At 71.5% G+C, this 13764-nt stretch overlaps 5 protein-coding genes across 5 annotated transcripts; 3 read left to right on the top strand and 2 right to left on the bottom strand.

The window, feature by feature from the left end:
* Positions 1 to 1179: 1179 nt before the first annotated feature.
* Positions 1180 to 1986, top strand: V1510DRAFT_420656 (uncharacterized protein; the record flags this gene model as incomplete). The annotated part of the gene is made up of 1 exon (XM_066934482.1): positions 1180 to 1986. A coding segment is annotated over one exon (807 nt), but the record flags the coding sequence as incomplete, so codon positions are not given.
* On the top strand, positions 1938 to 3863 carry V1510DRAFT_420655 (WD40 repeat-like protein). Its single transcript, XM_066934481.1, has one exon. The coding sequence runs from the start codon at positions 2116 to 2118 to the stop codon at positions 3781 to 3783; it is 1668 nt and encodes a 555-aa protein (XP_066787664.1). The 5' UTR covers positions 1938 to 2115; the 3' UTR covers positions 3784 to 3863.
* V1510DRAFT_215128 (WD40-repeat-containing domain protein) lies at positions 3792 to 5001 on the bottom strand. The gene is made up of 3 exons (XM_066930473.1): positions 4700 to 5001; positions 3868 to 4669; positions 3792 to 3836 (listed from the first exon to the last, which is right to left on the bottom strand). Exons 1-3 carry the CDS (start codon positions 4867 to 4869, stop codon positions 3801 to 3803), a joined length of 1008 nt encoding a protein of 335 aa, XP_066787663.1. The 5' UTR covers positions 4870 to 5001; the 3' UTR covers positions 3792 to 3800.
* A 183-nt stretch (positions 5002 to 5184) lies between these two features.
* V1510DRAFT_420652 (mitochondrial carrier domain-containing protein) lies at positions 5185 to 6927 on the top strand. Its single transcript, XM_066934480.1, has 4 exons — positions 5185 to 5242; positions 5333 to 5448; positions 6046 to 6169; positions 6200 to 6927. The coding sequence occupies exons 2-4, from the start codon at positions 5342 to 5344 to the stop codon at positions 6875 to 6877; spliced, it is 909 nt and encodes a 302-aa protein (XP_066787662.1). The 5' UTR covers positions 5185 to 5242; positions 5333 to 5341; the 3' UTR covers positions 6878 to 6927.
* On the bottom strand, positions 6897 to 13284 carry V1510DRAFT_215141 (uncharacterized protein). The gene is made up of 3 exons (XM_066930474.1): positions 13209 to 13284; positions 12232 to 13083; positions 6897 to 12200 (listed from the first exon to the last, which is right to left on the bottom strand). The coding sequence occupies exons 2-3, from the start codon at positions 12920 to 12922 to the stop codon at positions 6916 to 6918; spliced, it is 5976 nt and encodes a 1991-aa protein (XP_066787661.1). The 5' UTR covers positions 12923 to 13083; positions 13209 to 13284; the 3' UTR covers positions 6897 to 6915.
* Between the last annotated feature and the right edge of the window lie 480 nt (positions 13285 to 13764).

The raw sequence follows: 13764 nt of genomic DNA, 5'->3' as shown, positions 1-13764 counted from the left end.
ACACCATCGCCGCCCGCAGGCCGCCTGCCAAACAGGCCGTCGCGGCCGCTCGCCGGACCCGGCCAGACCGCCCGCCTGCTCGCGCGCAGGCACGTGACAGCTGCCGCCGAGGCAGGCCAGCCGCAGCCGCATGGCGCACACCAGCACGTCAGCCGTACGAGCCGCACGCTTTGCGGCGGCGCCACCTGCCGCAATCGCTCAGTCGCACAAGCGACGCTGCGGCTACGTTACACCGGCGACGCGCGGGTGGGTGACGGATCGGCAGGCTACATCACGCGCAGTGACAGGTGTGGCTGTGCGTTCAGGGGTCGCGCTGCGCCTCGGCGGATGTCGGCCTCCGCCACGCCGAGCCAGTGTCCGGCCCGGCACGGCGCACAGCCCAGGGCTGAGCCGGTCGGGCCGAGGACTCAATGCTTGGCGCCGGCTTAGCCACGCAGTCCGCCGCAGGCGGCATGGCAGTCGCCGCGCTCGCGGGCGCCGGCCCGGGCGACCAGGCGGTCCCGGCAGCCGCGACAGCCGCGTCGACCGCGTCGGGCGAGGCGCAGGCGAGGCGCGGGCGAGGCGCGGGCGAGCCGCACGGCGCGCGGCGGCGCCGCTGCTCGTGCGGCTGCGCCACGGACCGTGCGGTGGCGCGGCTCGGCTCCGGGCCGACGGGCAGCCGGTGAGGCGCAGGCGTACGCGCCACACCGCGGCTGCGGCGTGGGGTCAACTCGCGAGCGATCGCGAGATGGACCCGACCCCTTTGCAATCGCACGGCGCGACAGCCAGACAGGCACACGGACAACCGCACACGCCAGGCAGCTGGCGACGCATGGACAGCCGCCGAGGGACGAGGGCGGCGAATTGACATGGGCCTTCTCGGGGGGCTGGGCGCGCTGCTGCCGACGTTCGGGAGCGGCCGCGGCGACAGCGAGACCGAGCCGGGCAGCGGTGGCGGTCCGGGCGGGCCTGCCGGGCCCGCCGGGCCCGCCGGGCCCGCCGCGGGCAGCGGCGGCGGCGGGGCCGCGCGCGCAGACGGTGGGTGCGGGCGCGGGGCGATACTGATGCCGACCAGACGTGATTTCGGGAACGGCCACGGGCACTGAGGCCGGGGCCAAAGGGCGCGAGCCGCCGCGTGAGGGCCTGCTCTCGCGCGGGCTCAGCAAACCGTACAACTCGTCGCAGTCGCAGCTGCTGGCGATGGACGCGACCGCAACGGTCAACCCGCTGACGCGGCAGATCCTGCAGCGACGGGGCACGGACACAAGCGAGCCGCGGCGGGCGGTGTCGGGCGCAGAGGAGGGCGGCAGCGTGCGCAGCGCGCGCACGCTCACCGGCGAGAGCGGCACGGCCGCGTCGTCGTCGACGGCGGCGTCGGACGCCGGCGAGAGCGCGCTGAGCGGGCTGACGCTCGGCAGCCTGAGCAACTCGAGCATCGCGCGCGACATCGACCGCACCGGGCAGGAGCGCGCGCGCGGCAAGCGCGCGTCGCTGCTGAGCCGGATCTTCAAGAACCCCCACCGGTCGAGCGACGACGAGAGCGAGGCGGGCGTGGGCGAGGGCCGCGACGAGGGCTTCTACGCGGACGCGTTCAGCCAGCCGATCGGGTACGTGCCCGAGTTCCCGGAGCCGCCCAAGTACATCCGCATGCGGTCGCACGGCAAGCAGCCCAAGGCGTTCGACCGGCTCTTCCTGGCGCAGGAGCTCAACGCGCGGCCGCGGCGGCGCTCGCGCACGCCGGCGCCGGCGCCGGACGCGGACGGGCCGCTGCCGCCCAACAAGAGCGGCGCCGTGTGGGCGCTGCAGTTCTCCAAGGACGGGCGGTACCTGGCCACGGCCGGGCAGGACCGGATCGTGCGCATCTGGCGCGTGATCTCGTCGCCCGACGACCGCGCCGCGTTCGGCCGCGCCGAGGACGAGGACAACGACGCCGACGACAGCGACTCGACCGAGGACTCGGCCGCGCCGTCGCTGCCGCGGTCGCGGCGGTCGCGGTCGCGGTCGCGGTGGCGCTCGCGGCGCCGCAAGCTGCACGCGCCCGTGTTCCTGCCGCACCCGGTCAAGGAGCTCGCCGGCCACACCGGCGACATCCTCGACCTGAGCTGGAGCAAGAACAACTTCCTGCTGTCGGCGTCCATGGACAAGACCGTGCGGCTGTGGCACGTCTCGCGCGACGAGTGCCTGTGCTGCTTCCAGCACTCGGACTTTGTCACCTCCGCGGCCTTCCACCCGTCCGACGACCGCTTCTTCCTCTCGGGCTCGCTCGACCTGCGGCTGCGGCTGTGGTCGATCCCCGACAAGATGGTCGTCTACTGGAACGAGCTGCCGGACTTCATCACGTCCGTGGCCTTCACGGCCGACGGCAAGATGGCCATCGCCGGCTGCTTCACCGGCCTCTGCCTGTTCTACGAGACCGAGGGCCTGCACTACCACTCGCGCATGCACGTGCGCTCGTCGCGCGGCAAGAACGCCAAGGGCTCCAAGATCACCGGCATCGGCCTGCTGCCGGTCCCGGGCAGCGACCCGCGGCTGCTGGTCACGTCCAACGACTCGCGCGTGCGCGTGTACAGCGTGCACGACCGCGCGCTCGAGATCAAGCTCAAGGGCAACGAGAACGCGTACTCGCAGATCAAGGCCACCGCGTCCGACGACGGCCGCTACGTGATCTCGGGCTCGGAGGACAACAAGGTCTACATCTGGCACACGGCGACGTCGCCGCGCGCGGCCGACGCGCGCCGCGGCCAGCAGACGTACGAGTACTTCCCGGCGCACTCGACGATCGTGACCGAGACGGCGTTTGCGCCGCAGCGGACGATCGAGCTGCTGGCCGCGTCCGAGGACCCGATCTACGACGTGTGCTCGCCGCCGCCGGTGAAGCTGATCGCGCCGACGGACGCGGTCGAGCTGACGTGCACGAGCTCGTGCTCGTCGACGCTCTCGTCCGGCGACGACGAGCCGGCGCCGGCCGACCGCCCGTCGACGCCGTCCACGCCGCGCCACAACAAGGCGCACGCCGACGGCAACATCATCGTCACGGCCGACTACACGGGCCACATCAAGATCTTCCGGCAGGACTGCGCGTACGCCAAGCGCAAGGAGATCGCCGAGACGAGCGCGGCGCTGGCCAAGAAGATCGCGGACTCGTCCGCGGCGTCGTCGCGCGCGAGCTCCGGCCGCGGCCGCAGCCACCGGTCGTCGCGGCTGCACCGCCTGCGGTCGACGTCGACCGAGCGGCTGTCGCAGGCGTCGTCGCGGTTCGGCTCGGCGCGGCGGCGGCTGTCGGCGGCGCGCGACGGGCCAGGCTCGCCGCTGGCGCTGTCGCCGCGGTCGCGGTCGCCGGTCGAGTCGCCGGCAGCCGCGCCGCGCATGTCGGACCTGAACCTGCGCGTGCCGGACGTCGGGCTGGCGCCAGTGCGCGCGCCCAGCCCGCGGCTGCGCGACCGGCTGCGGCGGGCGCCGTCGCCCGAGTCGGACGACGGCCTGTCGGACGGCTCGGACCGCGAGCTCTACGCGAACGACCACAGCAACGTCGAGCTCATGTACCAGAAGCGCGCGAGCGGCGTGTCGGCGCTGTCGGGCGTGTCGGACGCCAGCGGCACGACGTCCACGCGGTCGTCGCTGGACCCGTTCGTCGAGCGGCCGCCGGTGGTGGCCTCGGGCGACCTGCAGCTGGCCGACGCCGCGCCGGCGGCCGGCGGCGGCGAGCTGGGGTGCTCGCAGTGCGGGTCCCGGCACTTCAAGGTCCTCGTGGGCCAGCGCCAGAACACGCGGCTCGTGTGCGCGGCCTGCGACGCCGTCCTCTAGCCATCTCAACTTTATTTCTACTTCTTGCGCGCCGGGTCCGGCAGCCAGAACGTCTGTCGTCAGCGCGCCCGCGCACCCACTCACCAGCTCGCGGTCCGCCGTGGCCAGCATGGCCAGCCGCGGGTTGAAGCCGACCACGCACGGCGGCTGGCCGCACTCGAGCGCGGCGCACGGCTTCTGCAGGCCGTCGCGCACCGGCGCCTGCACGTCGTACACGTAGATCTTGCGGTCCGCCGCGCCCGCGAGCACGAACCGCCCGTCCGGCGAGAAGCACGCGTCGCCCGACGACGCGTGCGTGCGCCCGCCGGCCGCCGCCGCCGCCGGCACCGCGTCCGACACGCCCCGCGCGCTGCACCGCATCAGCAGCTCGCCCGAGAACGCGTCCAGGCACAGGTGCGCGCCGGCCGCGGTCGCCACCAGCACGTACTTGCCGTTGTTGCTGAACTCGAGCTTCGTCCACGGCCCGGCCGCCTCGACCCGGAACACCGCGAACGGCTCCGAGTCGTAGTTGCGCAGGTCGTACAGCAGCACCTCGCCCGTGTACTCGCACCCGACCGCGAACACCACCCCCGCCGGGTCGAACGCGACCAGCGCCGGCTGCGGGATCGTCAGCAGCCCGTGGCAGTTGGCCGACCGCAGGTCCCACAGCCGCACCGTGCCGTCCACCGACGCCGACAGGAACTGGTCGTCCACCGGCGACACCTCCAGCCCGATCACCTTCTGCTTGTGGCCCTTGAAGTACCGGATGTAGTGGTTGTCGTGCAGCGACAGGTACCGGATCGTGTCGTCCTCCTTGGTCGACGCGTACAGGCAGTCGGTCGTGTTGTGCGCAAAGTGCGCCAGGTACGCGCCGTACTTGCGACTGTACACCGGGAACTTGTTTGGCCTGCGTCAGCGCGCCCGGCGCCGCACTTACTTGCCGGCCTTGCAGTCGTACACCTGCAGGGTCTCGTCGTCGTTGCACGTCAGCGCGTAGTGCCCGCTGTCGTCGAAGTCGATCGACGTGATCAGGGCGTCCTTGGCCTGCTTGAACACCTTGGACGGCCGCATGCTGCCGATCACGTCGCGGGTGAGCGGCGTGGCCATGGCGGGCGGCTGGCGGCTGGCTGCTGGCCTGCTCTGTAGCTGCGGTCTGCCTGGCTCGCTGCCTGGCTCGCGCTGGGGCTCGCTGTCTGCTGGCCTCGGCCTAGCTGGGCCGGCCTGCGCAAATTCTGCTCGATCCCGCGCGCCTCTGCCACGCTCTGCGTTTCGCTCGAGTCAACCTGACGCCGCGAAGCCTGTCGATGACTGGTCGATGCCCAGCCGGTGCTTGGTCGATGCCTGTCTGGATGCCGATGCGGTGCCGGTGCGATGCGCTCGCTGTCGTGCTCAATTGATGATCGCGTCCTTGTTCTCCCACTAATTGCGATTTTTCTTGCCAAATGCTGTAAGCCGACTTTCGCTTTTCACCGACACACAGGTACGTTGGCCACGGCCCTGGCCGGCGGCCGGGGCGCCGAGCGACGCCGGGCGGCCGTTGCCGGGGGAGGGACAGCCGTGCTGACCGCAGACTGGCTAAATGGCCGAACAGAAGCAGCTCTCGTCGCTCGGCGGCTTCGCGGCCGGCGCTCTGGCGGCCTGCGGCGCCGTGACCGTCACCAACCCGATTGAAATCGTCAAGACCAGGTAAGCTGCTGGACGCTTCCGCCGATCCGGACCCAGCGGGCCGGGCACGCCCACGTTACACCGGCGACGCGATCCGGCCGGGCAGTTGCCGGGCGGCCCCGAGCGTAGGCGGCGGCCGCGGTCGGCAGACATCCGACGGGTCGTGGCGGGTCGCGGCGGGTCGGCCGGGGGCGCGGCCGGGGCGCGGGGGGCGGGCGGTCGCGCCCGGGCGGGCGGTCGCGCCCGGGCGATCTGAGCCGCACGGCGTGCGGCGCGCGGGCTGTTCGCGGCTCGGCGCTCGCCCCGGGCGGGCCCGGCGGGCCCGGCGGGCGGCGTCCCCGGGCCTGCCGCCCGCGCGCTCGGCGCCGCGCCCGCGCGCTCTGCGCTGTGCGGCCGCCGTCGGCCGCCCCGCGGCGTCGGCCGGCGGGTTGCCGGCTGATCCGCTCGCGTGCCGATATCGCTGGTGGCGTGCGGTGGCTGGCTGTGGCGTGCCCCACACGGACCCGGTCACGGTGACCGTGGCGGTGCGCGCCGCACGGCGTGCGGCTCGGGCGCCGCGCCGCACGCCGTGCGGCATATAGCCGCCCGCCCGCACGCGTCCGCAGTGCTAACGTCCAGAATGCAGCTCCAGGGCGAGCTCGTCCAGGGCGGCAAGAAGATCTACACCGGCCTCTTCCAGTCCCTCGGCGTCATCTTCAAGCACGAGGGCATCCGCGGCTGGCAGCGCGGCCTGGGCTGTGCGGTAAGTAGCCGCCGGGCGCGCTGACAGCAGTACGTCTACCAGGTCGGCCTCAACGGCTGTCGGCTCGGCTTCTACGAGCCCATCCGGCGCGCGGTCGCCGAGGCCGTGCTCGGCGACGGCGCCCAGTCCACCATGGCCATCAACGTCTTCGCCGGCGCGTCCAGCGGCATCATGGGCGCCGTCGCCGGCTCGCCGTTCTTCCTCATCAAAACGCGCATGCAGTCGTACTCGCCCGTCTTCCAGGTCGGCACGCAGACGCACTACCGCAGCTTCGTCGACGGCTTCCGCAGCATCTACGCGGCCGAGGGCATCAAGGGCCTCTACCGCGGCTGCGGCTCGGCCGTCGTCCGCACCGGCTCGGGCTCCAGCGTGCAGCTGCCGATCTACAACTCGGCCAAGGGCCTGCTGCAGTCGTCGGGCGTGGCCGAGGGCCCGCTGCTGCACATCGCGGCCTCGGCGTGCTCCGGGCTGGGCGTGTGCTTTGTCATGAACCCCTGGGACGTCATCATGACGCGCATGTACAACCAGCGCGGCAACCTGTACTCGGGCATGGGCGACTGCCTCGTCAAGACCGTGCGGATCGAGGGCGTGCTGGCGCTGTACAAGGGCTTCTTCGCGCACCTGATGCGCATCGGCCCGCACACGGTGATCACGCTGACGCTGATGGAGCAGACGCTGCGGCTGATGCGGTACGTCGAGGGCGTGTAAAAGTTATAGAGTGTCTAAATACATGCGTCTGCGGACGGCTATGCAAAGTACGTCTTCCAGAGCAGGCCCTCGAGGTCCTCGAGCTGGTCCTTGGAGAAGATCTTGACGTCGACGTGCCACGTGTCCTGGCGCGTCTTTTTGAACTCGCCCAGCGCGGTCTTGACCGAGCGGCCGACGACGCCGGGGTCGCTGGCGGCCTTGGTGGCGATGGTCGAGAGGATGGACGGCACCCAGGCCGGCGGCGGCGACTGGTAGGGGAACGCCTGGACGAGCGCGGCCAGGCCGAGGACGGCGGCGTGGCGCTGGATGAGCACCGCGTTGTACTCGGCCGTGGGCGTGCCCGGGCCCTGCGGGGTGGCCGCGCCGCGCGCGGGCCGCGCGGGGAAGACGTTGGCGCGCAGCATCTTGGCGAAGCGCGCGTGCAGCGCGCGGATGGTCTCGTCGCGGTGGGCGACCGGCGAGCAGCGGATCATGCCCGACAGCGTCGTGGCGGCGGTGTCGCGGACCTCGAGCTGGGGGTCGCGCAGCAGCCGCACGACGCACTCGAACAGCGCGGCGCGGTTCGCCGCCGACAGCTGGAAGATCTGGCGGAAGAACACGACCTGGACGACGGCCAGCACGCGCAGCCGCTGGTGCCACGTCGCCGACGTCGTCGCGATCGCCACCACGGCCGCGATGAGCTCGTCCAGCAGGTACGGCGCGTACGGCACGTTGCCAAAGTGCTTGAAGATGAACACCGTCAGCGACGTGACCTCGGTGTCCTCCTTGACGTCGAGCAGGTGCAGCAGCTCCGGCAGGAACACGCGCGGGAAGAACGGCAGCAGCTGCGGCGCGCACGGCGACGCCAGCCACGACTCGACCCAGATCATGACCGTCTTGGAGCCCGACGTGTACGACGACGGCGTCTCCTGGTGCGGCGCGCGCTCCTCGCGCCAGCGCGCGAGCTTGCCAAAGACCGTGTCCATCACGCGCTCGAGCTCGGGCGTGGCCTGGTACGGCACCAGCCCGACCGGGCCGGCCGCGCGGTTGCGCTCGAGCAGCTCGGCCACGCTCGCAAACGACTCGTGGTACCGCGTCTTGAACACGGCCGAGAGCGTGCGGCCGATGGCCTCGCGCACGCCGTTGTAGCTGTGGTCGAGGTGCTCGAGAAAGTGCTCGACGATGGGGCCCTCGGACTGGAAGTGCCACTTGGCCTTCTGGATGCACTTGCGCAGCAGCAGGATCTTGCTGCTCTCCTTGAACGCCGCGTTCGAGCCGACGTCGATCCGCACCGACGCCAGCTTCTGCACGAGCGGCCAGAAGTGCCGCATGTCCTGGGCCTCGACGATGTAGCTCACAAAGTCGGTCCAGTACGTCAGGTTGTCCGGGTTGAGCTCGTCGTCAAAGACGCGGCAGAAGATGTCCATGACGAAGCCGAGGAACTCGCCGAGCGCGCCGGGCTCCTCGGTGCTCGACAGCAGCCCGGCCAGCATCTCGGCCACGGCGCGGTGCCGGTTCTTGTCCTGGCCGTCGCCGTAGAGCGCGCGCAGGACGTCCTTGGCCTCGGCCCACGTGAGCTTGGTGCGGCCCTCCTGCAGGTACTTGAACACCAGCGCCGACATGAGCGCGGTGCTGTTGCGGAAGCCGTCGTAGTCGGTCCGCAGCTCCTGCGTCTGCAGCTCGCAGTACTTGGCGAACCACGCGCGGTCGATCTCGGCGCCCATGGCGTCCAGCAGCACCGTGGCCGGCGCGTTGTACGCCAGCCGCCGGTCCGTCGCCGGGTTGCGCTCGGCCTCGAACTCGCGGCCCCACACCAGCCAGCCGGGGAACTGGACGCTCTCGAGGTAGTACGGCGCGGCCGGGTCCTTGAACTGCGCCAGGTACGCGTCCGTGAACGCCGCGTCGCCGCGGGCCACGGGCACCACCACCCGGTTGCGCAGCTTGAAGTTCTCGCACAGCAGCGCGGCCGTGTCGTACCGCGCCAGCGCCTTGGCGTTCTGGTACCCGAGCAGCTTGAAGATGCCCTGCAGCACGACCGCGCGGATGCTGGGGTGGCCGTCGACGACGAACCGCATGAGCAGCACGCCCATGTTGGGCGTGGGGTCGTACTCGAGCGAGATGAACTTGCTCATGAGGATGCTGGCCGCGAGGATCGAGATCCGCCAGTGGCTCGTCTCGAACAGCTTCTCGAGCGCGCCGATCAGCTCGAGCACCGACTCGTGCGCCTGCGTCCACTTCTTGAGGTTGGCCTCGCCCAGGTTCGCGATCCGCCGGTCGATCTCGTCCTCCTCGGCCTGGGAGACGCCCTGGCCGCCGTTGGCCATGGCGCGGAAGCGCGCGCGCAGCGCGCCGAACGCGGCCGGCGCCTGCGGGCTGTAGACGACCTCCTTGGGCGGCGACTTGGGCGTCATCAGGATGTTGACCACCAGCCCGCGCGCGAGGTTGTACACCGACAGCCGGTCGGCCGACGCCGCGTCGAGCACGGCCAGGATGTACTCGTTCGCGAACCGCGGGTCGCGCGCGGCGATGCGCTGCAGGCTCTTGGCGTTGAGCGTGTACATGGCGCCCTTGGCCTTGTCGTAGTCCTTCTCGGCCAGCGCGGCCTTGAGCACGGCGATCAGCTGCGGCACCAGGTGCACGCGCGCGCCGATGAGCACCTTCACGGCCATGTCCAGCGACGACTGCCCGTGCCGCCGGATGTCGACGTACCGCGAGATCGACGACGCCACCAGGTCCTCCAGCAGCACCTTGTCCAGCGCCGACATCTTGCGCGGCGACGCGTTGAACTTGAGCCGGTGCAGGTGGTACATGTACGCGCGCTTGACGAGCAGCGGCCGCGGCAGCACCTTGCGCAGGCCCGCGATGCGCAGCACGCGCAGCTTGCTGATGTAGTGCTTGATCAGGTAGTAGAGCTCGTTGGACGTGCGCTCGAGGCCGATGTCGACGAACCACGCGCGGTACGTCAGCGTCAGCGACGTGAAGCACGACACGTCGTCCTCGTGGTGCTGCTGCAGGTGCGCGTGCACGTCGTGCAGCGTCTCGCCGATCAGCCGGCGCGTGGTGTGCAGCCGCAGGTAGAGCGGGTCCGTCCGCGCGTCCTTGAAGAAGTACCCGTTCGTGTACGTGTGCAGCTTCTTGACCTCGGCCAGGTCCTCCTCCTCGGACCCGCCGAGGTCGTCCTCGAGCGTGTCGTCGACCTCGTCCGCGCCGTCGTCGTCGTCGTCGTCGTCGACCTGCTCGTCCTCCTCCTCCTCCTCCTCGTCGTCGTCGAGGATCTGGTTGATGGACTTGGTGGCCGAGTGGTCCGCGAGCAGGTCGTGCTGGTGCGCGCGCGCGGGCGAGGCGGCCGCCGACGACGGCGCGGTCGCCGAGGCCGCGTCTGTCCGCGCGGGCTCGTCGGGGTCGAACAGGATGGCGACGCCCGAGATCATGCTCTTGAGGTACGTGATCTCCTTCTCGGCCTGGTCCGACCAGTCCTTCTTGGCGCCGAGCGTGCCCGACGCCGGCGCGGCCATCAGCTGGCCGAGCCGGGCCATGGCCATGCCCGCGTGGGTCGCAAAGATGTCGACGGCGAGCTCGACCTCGGCGCGCGACGGCACGTGCCACGCCACCTCGAGCGCCTGCGCGTCCACGGCCCGGCCCCAGTCGTCGATCGAGTAGCCGCCGTGGGCGGCGTACGCGCTGGCGTTGGCCAGCCGGTAGTCGGCCGTGTAGATGTTGGCCAGCGACGCCAGCAGGTTGCGCATCAGCACGGCCGCGTGCTGCTTGGCCGCGCCGGAGCACTCGTTGTGCAGCAGCACGAGCAGGTCGAGCAGCTCGGCCTTGTACCGGAACACGTTCGCGCCGATGCCGGCCACCGCCAGCGTCAGGATGTTGAGGTACCAGATCATCGTGCGGTCGCGCGGCAGCACGTCGGTGCGCGTCGACCGGCCCGCGCCGTTCTCGACGATCTCGTCGCGGATGTTGCCGATCAGGACCGGCATCAGCTTCGGGAGCACGTTGCCGGGGTTGATCCGCACGAGCGTGGCCGCCATCGTGCCGAAGCCCTCGGACACGTAGTAGAGCACGTGGTTGGAGATGAACTCGACGAACTTGGTCGAGCCGATGTCGAACATGTCGTCCGACAGCGCGCCGAACAGCGCCGCGAACGCGCTCGTCAGCGACACGATCGCGCCGTGCTCCGGCGTCGCCGTGTGCTTGCCCGACGCCGACGGGTCCGGCAGGTTCTCGAGCAGCGTGAAGGCCTTGCCCATGAACGCCAGCAGGAACTCGACGAAGCTCGCCGTGGACGACCGGAGCACGGCCAGCTCGTCCTCGGCCGACAGCGCGCGCAGGCCGAGCGCGGCCTCGAGGCCGTCCTCCGGCCCGGCGTACTCGACGGCCTCGAGCGCGGACGAGATGCACTCCATGGCCAGGCCGGTGCCGAGGCCGTCCGAGAAGTCGACGAAGGGGATCTGCTGGGCGACCATCTCGATGAACGTCAGGCTCTGGACGGACTTGCTGAGGTCGTTGGCGTCGATGCCGGGCAGCGCCGTGCCCAGCAGCGTGGTGACGTGCGTGCGGAAGCCGCGCGTGCCGATCAGCACCGACGACAGCAGGCACAGCGACTTGAGCGACGTCGCCGTGCGGTGCGTCTCGACCAGGCCCTGCATGGACGGGTAGACCTGCTTGAGCGACGGCGGCAGGATGAGGTCCGGCGCGAGGTACGCCAGGTTGCGCAGCGCGGTCTGGCAGAACGACGTCGCCGTGGCCGACTTGGAGTGGATGCCCATGAAGACCACGTCGCGCAGCGTGAGCACGAACGCGTCGCGCACCTCGGGCGTCAGCCGGCGCTCGGCCGGCACGTCGAGCTCGCCCGACTGCTCGCGGTTCCAGCGCGCGACAAAGTTGTCCGACAGGAAGTAGACGACCTGGGTCAGGTTCTTGGTCCACGCGCCCGCGTTGGACGGGTGGAAGAACGTCTCGACCGACTGCACGAGGCCCTGCAGCACCTTGAGCACGGACGCCGAGTCGGGCGCGGCCGCGGCCGGCACCAGCGCCGCCGGCGACAGCGAGTGCACGATCCAGCGCGCGAGCGACCGCGCGCACTTGCTCTTCTTGCCGTCGCTCTGGACCGTGTCCAGCGCGTCGTTGTACGGCGAGCCGGCCGAGCCGACCGGCACCTCGAGCAGCCGCAGCGCGGCCGTGCTCACGTACGCCGTCTGCTCCGCGGTGAACACGCCGGCCGGGCCGAACGGCACGCCGGGCTCGGCCAGCGCGCCGGCCGCGAGCCGCGACACGATGTTGACAAACACGTTGTCGTACTGCGCCGAGCGCGTGTACAGCGACCACAGGTGGAACAGCGCTGGCGTCAGCGCGCTCGCGCTCTCACTTACTCGGCAGCCACGTCTGCGGCAGCGGGTCCGCGCCCGCGACCGGGTCGATCGGCAGCAGCACGTCTAGCAGCGCCGTCACGCCGTGGACCGAGTCCATGTTCATGGTCGTGTACAGCGGCAGCAGGTCCTCCAACACCTCGACCGTCGCGCTCGGCGGGAAGAACCGCCGCGCGACCATGCCGATCTTGAGCAGGCTGTTGTAGTCCTTGTCCGACGGCGTCGGCAGCGCGCTCATCGGGCTCGGCAGCAGGAAGATCTTGAGCTCGTCCGCCAGCAGCCGCCAGTCCAGCACGAGCGCCTCGCGCGCCACGTACTGCCGGTGCTGCGCCAGCATCATGAACATGCTCTCGAACTTCTCGGCCACCGCGTTCTCGATCCCGCGCGCCAGCGACAGCTCGTAGTAGAACGCCAGCAGGTCCGCGCGCGCCGCCGTCGGCAGGTCGAACTTGAAGTACGTCCAGTACTTGAGCTCGCGCGTCCAGTGCAGCAGCGCGGCCGCCGCGAAGCCGGGCGCGGCCGCCGCGATGTGCAGCTGCTTGATGATGTGGCTCAGGTGCGCGTCCTGCACGTCCGTGGACTCGCTGGCGTACGGCAGCAGCCGCGAGTACGGGAACGTGCGCGGCCGTGTGCGCCGGGGGACGTCGTCGCCGGCCGGCGACGCCGCCGCGGCCGGGGCTGCCAGGGCGGCCATGCCGGAGGTGTCCGGGTCGGGACGGGGGGATCCGCGCAGAGCACGCGCAGCAGCAGTACGGCCGAGGGACCGCTGCGGTGATCGGGGACGGCGGATGGAAGCCGCGAAGGGTGCGGTCGCCGATGGACCTGTGTCGTCTGGGCCGACTGCTTGTCGTCTGCCTGCTTGTTAGCCCGGTCTATCAAGCGCGCGGCCGGACGGGCCTGATCCGCGGCCGGCCGGCTGCGGCAGCCGGCGGCCGGGCCGGCGCCGGCCGGCCGGCCTGCTGCGCCGTCGCTTGACCTACCTACGGCTGCGTTCTGGCGGCCGGGGCGGGGTGCGTGCTGGGGTGCGTAGCGCTGGTCGCACACCGTCGTACTCGACCGCCGATTTTATCGGGCGGCCGCGTCTGCCAACATCACGAGCCGCACCATGCCACGTCTGTCTACGGTGGGCCGCACGGCTGACGCACGGCTGAGCGACGCGCGGCCTGTGGCAACTACGGCGGCGGTTGCGATGCCCGCGGGCGCGATGCCCGCGGGCGCGATAGCGAGGCGGCCGCGCGGCGCGGCGGAGGCCGGTGGCCGCGGGCCAGTGGTGGCGGCTGCCAGTGGACTGGCCGCTGCGGCGGAGCTGGCCAATGGGCCACGCTCAATGCGGCGGACCCTGCCAAAGGCCGCCCCCTCGGCGGGGCCGCTGCCGGAGGCCGTTTGGCGGTCCTGCGGCGGCGGCGCTGTTGAGGGCGGTGCCGCGCGGGCAGGCCCCGGGCGGCGTAGTGGGCAGCGCGCCGTGGGCGCAGTGGACACGGCCGGTGGGCGCCGCACGCAGCGGGCGCCCGCAGCGGACGCCCGCAGCGGCCACGA

Source organism: Dipodascopsis tothii (assembly GCF_038497935.1).
Source record: "Dipodascopsis tothii strain CBS 759.85 unplaced genomic scaffold V1510scaffold_26, whole genome shotgun sequence".
NCBI lineage: Eukaryota > Fungi > Ascomycota > Lipomycetes > Lipomycetales > Lipomycetaceae > Neoaidaea > Neoaidaea tothii.
The sequence above is the reverse complement of the archived record's forward strand: the minus strand, read 5'-3'. Positions and strand labels throughout refer to the sequence as shown.